The 13,420-nt window shown below is 38.9% G+C and overlaps 1 protein-coding gene across 3 annotated transcripts in view; it reads left to right on the top strand.

Annotated features, from left to right (window-relative positions):
• The first annotated feature begins 568 nt into the window (after window positions 1–568).
• Window positions 569–13,420, top strand: part of LOC117214753 (serine-rich adhesin for platelets-like) — a 38,512-nt gene continuing 25,660 nt past the window's right edge. For all 3 annotated transcript variants that reach the window (XR_004488933.1, XM_033461057.1, XM_033461058.1), the window contains exon 1: window positions 569–1,140. Coding sequence is in view for 2 of the 3 variants with exons in the window: in XM_033461057.1 (XP_033316948.1) it covers window positions 1,120–1,140 (21 nt within the window). In the remaining variant the exon portion in view is untranslated. The remainder of the gene's footprint in view (window positions 1,141–13,420) is intronic.

Genomic DNA, 13,420 nt, shown 5'->3' with positions numbered 1-13,420 from the left:
AATCATTAATTGCATTATTAATTAATCGCCATCGACAGACATATCTACACTGTGCGCATAGATATTATACCAATTACTGTTCGGAGAGAAAACCTGCATACGTTCATCGGGAAACAACGTATCGTTGCTATTCAACAACACGCACTTAGCATTCGCAATATAAAGAATCTAACCTAAAGAAAACACCGTAGAATCTATCGTTCACCATCGAGTTATCATCGAGGTCGGTAAACGCCACTTTCCCAAAATTTCTAAACATTCGAGTTTCCTCGCAAGATCGAAGCTGCGACCGTCTCTCTTTGGGCGGGTACGGAAGCATCAAGGAGCCGACGCGGCCGAACAGCGAGAGGACGCGAAGCTATTCTTAAAATAGGGCTCGACTGAACGAAGCGAATGAACGAGAGAAGCCGATACGTATATACGGAGGGTAGGGCGAGGCGCGGGACGTCAGTACGCGTTAATCAGAGGAAGATGGAAAAGCACGGTCGAAAGAGGAGCGTGTAACGAAGGCTCGGGAAGAGAAGTCGGAGAAAGAGAGGGAACACGGCGTGCCTCGCGGGTCGCCGGCTCTTCTTCAGGGTCCGAGCTTCGTCCGAAACGAAGCGCCTCCGTTCTCCTCCTCTTCTCTTATGAGAACGTGCCGTCGGGGACGACGCTTCGTCGAACCGTTCGTCGTTCGATCGGTTCTCCACGTTTGGCCTCACTCGTCTCTTCTTATCCCTCTTTCGTTTAATCCTTCTCTAGTTTCCTGTATCTCGCTCTATCTGTCTCTTGTGCCTCCGTCTCTTTCTCTCTCGCTTTATCTGTCTGTGTTCTCGCATCTTTCTCCACCTCGATCATTCGATTCACCGGTTTCTTCCTCTTCTTAGCTCCGCAGCTTCCTTCTTCTTTTGTCTTTTCGGCTCGAACCGCGTGTCACGGTGAAGCGAACGTGGTGCACGCTGCGGGTGGTGGTGCTGGTGCTTGGTGTTGGTGGTGGTGGTGGTGCTGGTTGTTTTGGTGTCGTCGATGGTGTCGGTGGTCGATGGTGATCGGTGAATCCGCCTCGAGCGATCAGGAGATCTCACCCTTGGAAACCTTCCGCTTTCGCTCGATCGAGGAGGGGAGGCTGCTCGAATCATGGCGTCCTACAGGAGCTACGTAAGTGTTGAGACTAGGGTTTCAGCGAAGTCGTTTACCGGATATCGTAGTTCGTTTATGTGATAATTTCGATGCACGTACGTACTCGTACAGGCCGAAAACCGTGGGTTTGATCAACGTTTTTGGGCGCGGTAGGTTCGGGAAACGTAATTTTACCGGCGGTTAATTGGGAAGTTCGTTTCGGCCGGGTGAAACGTTGTTTACGCGACGCGGTGTCTTCATTAAATCGACGCCGGTCGCAAAACGACGCGAAGTTATAATTGGTGTTCCGCGGTGTCATCGCACGAGATGAATTTTCGCAAACGCGACGCTGAAAAAGAAGCAGAGTAACGCCGCTCGGCTGTACCACGCTGAAACGCGTTCTCCCTAATGTTGTCGAGCGTTTTGGGAACCGGGCAAGTAGAAAACGACGAGTTTCCTCCATTTCGTTGTCGCGTTCTTCCGAGCAAAAGGCTGTTTCTGTTTTTCTTTCCCTTTGCTTCTTTTTCTAGCGAAATTTTTAACGTCTCGTTTATATGGTTTATACGCATTCCACGGTTTCAAAGCGGTATAAAATGTGACGTTTTTAACGATACATCGATGCTGAAAGAAAATGTGAAAAGATGTGAAAGATCGGTACTATTTTTTTTTTTTTTTATAAATTCTCTGTATATATCGCTTTCCAACGAATCAAGCCATTCTCGAAGAATGATCCAATATTTTGTTGAAATGCAACTGCAGTCTCTTCAGGTACTTAGTGACGTGTATAACACGAATTAAAATATAATTGTTCGCTAAAATGTAACTTGAAAAATCTAACTTGAAACCAAATATTTTTATATGCTTATATATTTTTTAGTCAACGCGATGCATCGTCATAATTGCATTCGCGTGCAACGACGCAAAGTGACACTAGTTGCGCGTTATCTCGTATCTAGAACAAGAAACAGCGTTTGCTGACGATGATTCGTGTTATCTTGAAAAAGTAATTGAGAATCTAGCCGGTTCGTCAGATATAATAATTGTAAACTATTCGAATGCCTAATATTATCGCTCGATTTTGTTGAGAATTTAACTATTGAAGATTGGCGTGACCGTGTCGTATGGTGACCTGCATAAAGAGACGAGATGATGTTTAGTATTTATTGTGCATGGTGCAGATATTATTAACCCGTTGATGACTGTGCTCGTGTCTGAGGCGAGCTATTCGTGATTCGTTTGTAGACAGTGTCGTTTGTCTGGTTTGTTGTCGAACTGGTTGATTAGCTTGGCAATTTACTGCGCTGAGAAGGGAGAATGAAATAGGTTTTATCATAACCAAGGAAATATTTCATTATTTTCTATAAAAAGAAAGCAGCTGGAGGAAAAAGAAGAGCTAGAAAAAGAGAATTGAATTTGTTATAAAACTTCATGCTTTTAATTAAATGTATTCTTTTAGTTTATATAATACAAGTTAATTTACGTAAAAAATTAATTTACAGTTAAAAACACTGTTTGAAAAATAAATCGTAAACACAGGCATTTATTGCTTCCTTTCGAATAAACACCGAATGAAATTCAATTTAGTTATAACGTTCTATCATTCTCACGATCAGAATGATTTCCTCTTTGTCGATGTTTCACAAGTTTCATTGTCTGACAAAAATATACGAATTTATGCTTATTTCCCTCTTTATCTTCGGTATAATTTATATAAAATTATACTTTTGCCTGGAATTAATAACGCAGTATTTGTCCAATATTTATTACAATATATTACAATTGTTTCGACGACCTGTGCTTGATATGTTCCTTGATATTTTGAGACGATAGTTCAACCATGTCATACAATGATCAACAATAATTGATCTCGATCAAGATGATCTACTATGTACAAATACCCTCTATTTTGCTCCCATCCAATGTTTCAATATATCATACAACTTTATTACTTCGTCAAACTATATCACAAAACTCGAAGACGTTAAATCTTAATATAAAGTAATAAACGAAGTAGCAATAAACCTAACGCAAAACTGATCCAAACTAACAGTAATCCATAATAAACCGAATATAAAACAACGAACATATCGTATTACTCGTATATTCTATGTGCCTCGTATACTAAAGCGAGAAGATTTTGAGAGCCTGCATTTAATCGCGTATTTCGATTCATAGATCATCGTCATTTTAGTTTCACGATCAGTTACGTCATGCGTTTTCATAACCCGAATGTTATACTAAATTTCTTATAACGATAAACCTAAGATACCAGGTTTTATGAAAAATGACAGGGAACCTACAACATTGTGACCCTCAGTTAACAAAATAATGTATGAAAAATTTAATTGACCAATCGTAAGTAGAAATTCCCAAATTTTAAGCAAAGTAAGCGACGAACAATTATTTTGGATGTATTTGATTCTTTGTGGTCGTTGCACCTCACGCGTAATCTATACGCGACTCGACCGCCCGCTATAATTATGCGATGTAAATGAAGTCCATTAACGTTATCGTCCGAAGGCCGTGGTCGCACGCGATCCTCTGTTTCGCGCAGGCCGCGTCGCTGTTTACAAAATACCTAGAATTTAAGACCGCCGTTCGCCAGTCACGCCGCTGACGCGACTTTGCCCCTCCGTCGTTTTCCCGATTTCTTTCGACAGTGATCGCTTGCACGTGTTACACATATTCGTGCTTCAGGGATCGAGCACACTGACCTCCCTCATAAGATCATTAAAATCGCGTTTCATTATTGCATGGCAAAAATATTTGGACATACTTCTCAATAAATTTACGGATATCGCTGAATGATTTTCTTGAGAATATCAACAGCATACAGATACGCGCACGTATGTACATACAGTTCGGATCTTATATCGAGTTTTGAATTTTTGATTATTTGCTCTCGAGTTCTCAACGAGAAGTTGCTGGGTTTGTTTTATGATTTCTCGTATGATTACTATTTCCAGGAAGCTGTAAAAATTGATCGGCAGGCTATTTCTTTTCTCATTTGCATAGTCGATGTTCTAGCGAAAAGAAATAACTTTGTTCCAAGTTACGTTTCCTTTTTCTAGTTATATTTGAAGTACAATATAGGACACTATACTTCCTCGGTGGTATATTTCAGCAACTCACAGCAGTCTCTGTGTTTGTATACGTTTGGAAAGATGCTTAACTAAAACGATGAAATATTCCATTTACTATACCATAAAACAGGTAAGCCAATCCCCTTTTCCAAACACACGTTTCCATTAATTTGCCAATTATCTCGAAATATTACTCGAAGCGAAGATCGCCTTAAAAATCAGCAGTCCCATCGTAAATGTCCGAACGCGGATCTTCGTACGTAGATACAGTGTGTAAACCGCGCAGTAGATAGAGTACGGTCGATGGTCAGACGGTGTTGGACGTCGTAAGCCAACTTGCAAGGGTCCGATAATAATACATAGATCGGCTGGCAGCGGCGCAGAGGTAAACATTTACCGAAGAAGCTCGGGCTCGGCAGCCACAGGGCACGAATTCCGGGTGTGCACCTCACGGAAACGCGTTCATACGTCGGCATCAGGTCGCCTGTGCCGTGGCCAGCAAAATTAGCCGGGCCTTTCCCAGACGACGTATGCCTGCCGGCGGTCTACTCATGCCAACCTTTCATCTGCCTATACCTATATGAATACGCACACCATACGCGACACGCATACGCAGTGTTTCATTCAAGCAATTAGCGTGTTTAAGCTTCCCGATGGGTGTTAACGTAATTAATTTTCTTTTTTTACTTGATCGAGTAGAAAGAAAACGAATAGATATGTCTTCTTAACTTATAATTTCGTATAATCCGTTTAGTATGTATAATTGATGTATTTGTATTGAGACATGTATAATTTTGTGTGCTAACTAGATTAGCCGTGTAGTAGTGACACGCGTATGCGAGTATGAGTGTATGGAAGTACGTGTGTGCACAGCGTCTCGAGAAACGGATGAATGCAACTGTTCCGTTAGCAGTGTGATATGGAAGATGGTGAGACAAAGAGAGCGGTGAGACGCGTGCAAATGTATATCGACGAAGATTCTGCAAATCGTTTATTAAATAAATCTAAAACTATTTTAATATAAATTCTAAGTGTAATCGTAGTGTTCCTTTACTTTTATTTCTGCGATTAAGATCCACAATTCTCAACAACTTGAATCACTTTTTTTAATTTATCATTTCATATCATTTGTTTAATTAGTAGCTTATAAAAGTTGAAAGAATGTTATTCGTATACAACGTGAAACGTGAAAGAGTAAATATCGAAGAAGAAAAATTTAGAAAAAGAATATTGACTAAACGATTGCAATTCCCTAAAAGAAACAAATGTATTATAACGTATATTTAGTACTTTGTGTACATTTTTGAATATAACATTTGTATCTGATAATAATTTATCCATTATACGTATCTATCATAACGAACACTCCGAAGGGAAGCAGAGAATCAAAAAAATAATCCAGTCAATTGCTTACGTCGCGCGATTTACTCTACCAGTGAAAATATCCTGTATATTGAGTGTGAAGTTTCAAAAAGAGCTGATAGGTACCAACCTATCGACCGTTCCTGTGAGATTTTCGTTGCGAAGCCCGATAAAGAATATCCCTGGTCGTTTCGGCCGACAGCTTTAAGAAAGCTCTCGAGGGAACGAACAGTTTTGCTCTCGTCTATTGGAGTTCTTTAAACACGGCTGCATCAGGGGATGAGCCAAGGGTGTACGATATCTTCTCCTTTTCGAACTTTCCAGAGTGAGAGTCGGTCGAAGAGGATTTCTGCGGACGGGTGAATCTTAATGTGCGCGATGTACTGGCTTTGCTACTGGATCGTAGATGAACTCGCGATATCGAAATTTATTGGATCGGTATATAGCTTTCCCCTTTTCGTCTCTTTCTCTCGATAAAATAAATTAGAAACTTTTCAACTAAATTATTTTCACAGATACACGAATTGAATATTTGAGTAAGGTGATCGTAAAGTAGTTAAAAAATATTTGTTTCAAATATCTCGTGAACTTAACCATTTTCTGACCACTTTGGTCCGATACTATTTACGCAGATCGATGAAAGGATTCTATCCGAAAAGATTATACAGAGTGGTTGGTAACTGGCGGTACAAGCGGAAAGGGGGTGATTCTACGCGAAAAAAGAAGTCGAAAATATAGAATAAAAATTTTTCGTTCGAGGTTTTGTTTTCGAGAAAATCGACTTTGAATTTTCGCTCGGTACGCGTGCACTTTATCACGTCTCCTTATAACGGATCTCACTGTAGATCGTTTTCTCGATGGAAAAATTAAAAAAAAATAAAAAAATAAAAAAAAAATTTTTTTATTCTATATTTTCGACTTCTTTTTTCGCGTAGAATCACCCTCTTTTCGCTTGTACCACCAGTTACCAACCACCCTGTATATTTCCATTTAAACTAATAATGTAACAGTTGAATACATCGCCGCACTTGTAAAACCTGCACGTATATGCTTGTGTTAATACGCGATTTTTTACACCGACAATGTTTTCTTATAACATTTTTCCTACCTGCGCTGATAACAGAGCTACGACTTTAAAAAGGCGAATGAATTTCTCTGCAGAATTGATTTAGAAACCACTTCGAACCGATACAAAAATACTATAGGATCGATATAAAACCACTTCAAAACCGATATAATAACGGGCTGCAGAATATAACCGGAATCGATATCAGGCAAAATCTTTTTTATTCATAAGAGTTATGACATTATTTCGATTATATAACCGTTTCAAGAAGGAGAATCGATATCACGAGCGTTTGCAACCTCTGCCAGTGGTTGACTTCAATGGAATTATTTTACGTAATAACGACAATTTCGTCGATCGGCGGGCATCTCTAAAACGGCGTAAGTAAACGATGCGAGGTACGTCGACGATGGGACGCATGATAAATTTAGCCGGGGTACAACGTGTTTGCGTTCCACTTCCTAGACGCGAAATCGAACAAGTTGGTCTTTAAGATTGCCCCGCGACATTTACACGCGGCGTGAACTTCGGGCAAATTGAGACATTTCATTTCTTGCGATTCGTCAACATCGTAAACACTCGACTCGGAATTAATTACGATCCCTCATACGTAATTAATAATATTTACGTATTTACGGTGATATTGAATCATCTCGTGTATTTGTTGCGATTTGTAATTCGCAGGTGGAATTAATCGCTACCTTGCAGAGAAAAGAGATAGAAAGTTTCTAAGTAATAGTCGTAAATATCGAATGTATAATTTCTCATTTTTAATTGTTCAATTTTTGTGATATTACGTTTCACGGTACAATATGATACGTTTTTAACGATATCTCGTTACGTGCATATGTCGTGTATCATATTTTGTAAATCATATCGATACAACTTTGTTATCGCGCTTTCTGAATATTTTCAGAACATTTTAGTATTTTTTGTGCCAATTATTAGCTGCAATTGGTTCGAATGAATTTGATTTAATAATTTATTACCTGATTTCGAGATAAATAAAATTTAATACGCAGTTGTTACGCAATGTTGGATATGTAAAACATTTTAAATCCTCTTCTCCATATAGAATTACAGTCACTGGCTTTTCAATTTATTAAATGAATAACAAAATCTAGACAGATAATAAGAAGATAAGTTTACACGTAACTCACTGGGATAGAAGACGCTACTCGATATAATTATTTGTAAATAACGATAATTATTCGCATTATTATCTTCATATTTATGACATTTAACGTTATCAAACTATGTACGTTGAAAGGCGAGTTTCCAAACGAGCTTAGACAACATATTGAAAATATTACAAGCTTGTTGTTCGTGGAAAGAGCAGAAGGTAAGAAACAGCGATAAAAGAAAGAAGGGTGTGTTCGAGGAGGGCGATCTTCATCGCTGTCCCCGAGGCGACGATAAATCTCGCGAATCTGCGGGGGAAAGGGTGACGGTGAGAAAGGCCGGGCATTACAAGGATGAAACAACAAATCGTGTCGCGTTAAAACGCAAAACCCTCGTAATATCGCGTCGAAGCCAACGACGTCGCTTAAAAATAGTGCAACTGGAACGCACCGTTTATTTCCAAGCTTATTCGAACATCGTTGTGGACGGATGAAACCGGTGATTAAATTAAAGGGAAAGCGAGAAACGAAAGTTGGAAAATCGGTGTCGTCGCTGGGTGGAAAATCATAGGTTAATATCGCTCGTTAATAACTTTCTCTCTTCTTTCAAAAGATAGACACGCGCTTGAAACAGCTTGAACGCGATTAAACGTCAGAAGGAAAATCCAACGTCACGGTGGATAAGAGACGCTTCGAGACGCAAGAATATGAACAGGGGAAACGAAGGGGAGACGAAGGCAAGGGGAGAAGTGGCTCGGGCTGAAGATAGAGAAAAAGATTTAAAGGCTCTTCTGAATATTTCAAGACGAGTTGTTGCCACGGCAAAACGTTGCCGCGGGACGATTTAATTGAGCGTTCTCCTCTTACCCTCTCGACGCTCCGTGCACAGCCCCTCCGGAGGAACGTCAACTGGAAATGCATATGCATCCGTGGCTCGCGAGCAACCGCTGTGCATCCAATTGCAGTCGGCGTTAAATGGAAAAATACACGCTTCCCTGATCGCTTCGATGTTCGTCGGATTCATTCGCACCCCATGGTTTCGGCTGAAATGTCTAGAGGGTTACCTAGGATACGAGCCTGATGTATTTTAAATGCAATTCTGGTACTGCTGGTTAATCCTGTCTTTACGTTACGAGCTAATATCGGGTTGTTTAATTCATATACGTATTTGGGCTGTTGTTGCAACAGTTTCCTAGTACGTACATAGTTTAGGTCTTAATAACAATTTGTCAATCGTGATAGCCGTGCTTTATTAGCCGATGCTAGTGAAATTTCAAAATGTTTCGAACAACGAATAAAATATGTCCATGAAAATGCTGTATGATAAACGTTCAAATATTTTTATGATATAGTACATCATAAAGGAATAATTAAAAACAATAACTATATCAACGATATTATCCGTCAATAAACGTCAAATTTTCTTCTCCGTTTCTCGAAAAGAACATCGCACGCGGCTCTTCGATCGATAAATCTCAATAAACAAATCGAGGTACCATTATCCCAATTGGAGCGCCATTCCTTAATATTCTAAACGCTAGCACGTTCACCGTGTTACACAGCTTCTGACAAATTGCACGTTAATACTAGATGCTTGTGATAAAAGCGGCATAGTGATAATGCCCGGGCTTTTCATTGCGCCATACCGGGACAATAAATTATGTTCGCCGAGAGGCTGGCCAGTATTTGGCCAGTGCTTTGTGTTCATGTTGAACGTCGACGATGCATAATCGACTAACGAGTCGAGTCGCATCCACATTTGATGCCTCGATGTTGCTATCGGATACAGGTGTTTCCGATAGCCGTGGTGCAGCTCCGATCCGATCGCATACATTTCACCCTACCATGGAATTTACGCGGAACAATATGCTTAGCTAGCATGGTCGCGTGGAAAATATTTTGGCTCGTCCGCCTCGCCGAGTTAGCAGCCATGTTCATTGTCTCTGGTTTTCACAGTAGGGTGGAAGTACACGATGTTCATGCGAGTGGAAGGAACAGGATACAGAATTGTTAAATGATGGTTATTGCGCATCCTTCGATTCGTATTTTATTCAATCATGTTTTCCGTATTATCGTAAAATTTTCTCAAGTTTGAGAGAAGTCTTTTGCCTCATATTTTACGTTGCATATAGGAAATAACATAATGTTTCGTGAAAAATAAATTTTTATCGATAGTTCGTAACTTTTAATTTGCATCTTAAAGTAAAAAGCATTTTAAATTGCATCAAATTACATGTATTAGTTTCGAACGTTGAATCTACAAATTCGAGTTCCAAGGTACACTTTTTTATAAGTACCACACCTAAGAAGAAACACAAGAGTAGCAAGCTTCACATTCATCAAAAATACTCGAAACCACCACTCCAGAGAAGTTATTTTTACGTTGAAAAAAAAAAAGAAAAGCAAAGAAAAGGGAAAGATACATCAAACCTGCCACCTTATGTTCGAAAAATACCAGTTCAGTCTTCAGATAACTTAAAGGAGGAGCATTTGTTGTTTGATTTAATGCATTTCTCCAATCGAGAAAGCGTGCTTCTACCAGGAAGTATCATTTCAAATCCGTTCACTGTATTGTTTAAGGCAGCGCACTATAGTCTGTAGTATTCTAGAAAATATCGTTTCTCCTTCCTTCCGTTTGCTCGTTGTTTCCGTCCGTCCTTGTTTCACTGTTTCTCTCTTCTCGTACGTGTACACTTGAAGAGAGAACATGCCTGTGGATACTCCAGAGGGAACATGGACGAAGACCTCGCGGCTATATTTAAACGGACTCGTAGACATCGCCTCGAGTCTCTTTTTTCCATCCAACATGCCACGAAGAAGCATCTGCAGCTTGGCTTCGAAAAACTGCACAACTATGACAGGTCGCGTCCTCCTGGAAATCGCGGAAAGTCCGCAGAGAAAAACGTGACACAATTTTCTCGCTGTTTCACTCGTGTTCGCTGACTCCAGACGTCATTGGAAGCTGCGAAAATTCTCCTAGCTTTATTTATTCGCTTGTACGTTTCGTTTGCTTTTCGATAGCAGTTTGAATTCAACCTTAGGATTAATTTCATTATGAATTGTACATTTTGATGAAACTCTGAACAATTGTTTATTGCATCACCAATTCAAATCAATGATCTTTTCAGAAATTTTCTTCTACAAATTTAGAAGATTTTACAAAGGATACAACATTCATTTGACTTATTTTTTTTTTTTTTTTTTTTTGAAGTTTTCTGTCATCTACAATTTGCAATCACTTAAATGGTAGAAGCGATTCGTGATCATGACGAAAGAGAAAAGAAATTCTTATTTGAAATCACAGTTACTAAAAGGAAAATAATAGAGATCCTTTTGTTATTGTGTTATATTCCTTTATTCTTTGCAACACCGTTTACGTAAATGAAATAAAATTCAAATATACATGAGATGAGAAAGACGTGCCAAATACGATACTGAAATAAGGCAATAAACTCTGATAGTGATCAATCGGATGTACTTACAGCCTACAGCTGCTAAAATTCTATATAAGAAATATTTGTTGCTCAAACAAAAATGTACCTATAATCTTCCCAATCATCGTTAACAATCCAAATTCAGAATTAAAAGATTATCTCTCAACGATCATGACAAACAATAATCTAAAATAAATTGCAATTTTATCGAATTACCGTTCCCTCTGTTTCTTTTCAAACAAATAAAGCAATAGAATATGAAAGATAAATATTAATATTACTGCTAGTAGACAATATCTTTCGCGGAGAATTTGACAATTCAGAATTCAACGGGACACAGAACACACAAAACGTAACGTTTTTCTGTGAAATCGGATTGATGCAGTGCAGCGTGCATCGTGCACGTTGGTCGATGAAACAGGCGTTTGAAAACCGTGGCGGAAGAAGCGTTCAAACGTCGCTGTCTTGTTAGCGACGACCAATATTTGCCGCCAGAAACGACAACAACGCGGTCCGCAAACACAGCTGATCTCGCAGATCAATTGCCCGCATTGAAATCAATTTTGAGACTCGGCCCAACTACGGATCGGCCTATTGCGCGATGTCACTGAACCTAGTCGTTTGAATTATTATATCTATCTACCGATGATTTTTCTACTGCACGAATGGTAAACACATTCGAATAAATGGAATTTTCTGAGTGGATTTTCGTAATTGTGATTGGCAATTCGAGATTAAAATAAAGTGGATAAAATTGGAAATGGATAAAGTTGGTGGGCTGTTAACTGAATTGGACACGTTTCGCTAAACTGGTTTGTTGAACTTTTCAATGCATTAATTAAAGATGGACTTTTTCCTTCTTTAAGATCATAATGATATACCAGTATTTATGTATTTATATATTGACACTATTTGTGGTGATCGAACAATTTTTGGTATTTGAATTATATGTGTACAATTTACAAATATAATATATACAGTACACCAGTATCTCCATCATACAAAGCTTAATGTATCCGAGATAGATTTCAAATGTCATTGAGTACACGTGTACTCACCTAATTCGAATTAATGGATCTGGTTATGGATTTACATAGCGTTAGCATAGGATGTATGAAGTGTTATATAAGTTAATGTAACTCGAGATATCATCTTTGCATAATCTGATTCGCTATTCTTTCTAGTTTTGAATAGCTCGTCGTGTGCTGTTACATGCGCTGGCAAATTTTGTCAAATTAGCTAGAAAACGATTTGATTGATTAAATTCGTTACTCTTCGTGCCACTTTGTAATAGGCAAGGGAAATGAAAATTTGTCCATATTATTCGATATGATAATCATTCTAATTATTAATTACGAGCTTCGTCGGTTGTTATTCGATTTCTTGACGATTACTTGGTCGCACAATTCATTTAATTTACCATGTAAATTTATAGATAATTTATAAAATCTAAGGGACGAAAGGCGGCGAACGTCCAAAAAAGAGAAAAATTGACATCCATAGCAGCGGTAACCAATTTGCAACGAATTCTAGAAAGAGTTCGCGTTTAAATTCCATTAAAAGAGACTTAAGTGCATTTCTATTTATACGCAGATTCTTGTGAACGCCGTGCCGGGGATATTCAATCTTTCGTTTCAGCCTGAGCTTTCAGTTAGTATTAATTAAACTCCAAGCCGTTGTCATTCTGTCGTAAAATAAATAGCCCGAACTAAAAGCTACGCGTGACTGCGCTAGGTGCCACTGAAATTGGCAGAGCACCACGAATCGGTGCGAGTACGTTGCTCTTCCCATGACTCGCCGAAATTTGAGCCGACCACTTTCTATTCGTTAACTGTGCGTTTTGATGGAACACGATACCGTAAGTTTGCCGTTTGCTACGTCTGTTGATTTTCTGCGGGAACAGGATGTGGATGTTGATCCACTCAGCTCTGTATTTCCGACCAAAGGACCTAGTTTCTTTCCGCGTATCTACGATGCATAGTCAGGAGACGTACCATATATTTGCGTATCTTCGAATACCTTAATATGCATATATAATCTACATTTCTAATTTCTAAAAGAAAAAAAAAAAGAATCTCGGTTTCTATTCTTAATTTGCTTGATCGATATTCGAAGAAAGCTGTATACACCTTTTGACAGTGTAATCAAATGTCAAAGAATTCAGAATGGATGATTCAGAAAATTATTTCTTTGGTCTCATATTCTCTAACTTTTTGCAGATAATGAACACAAAGAACTACATCATGTGCAATG

The sequence above is a fragment of the Bombus bifarius genome, unplaced genomic scaffold (genome assembly GCF_011952205.1).
Source record: "Bombus bifarius isolate JDL3187 unplaced genomic scaffold, Bbif_JDL3187 scf7180000009243, whole genome shotgun sequence".
Taxonomy (NCBI): domain Eukaryota; kingdom Metazoa; phylum Arthropoda; class Insecta; order Hymenoptera; family Apidae; genus Bombus; species Bombus bifarius.
This window is presented reverse-complemented; position numbering and strand designations above follow the sequence as displayed.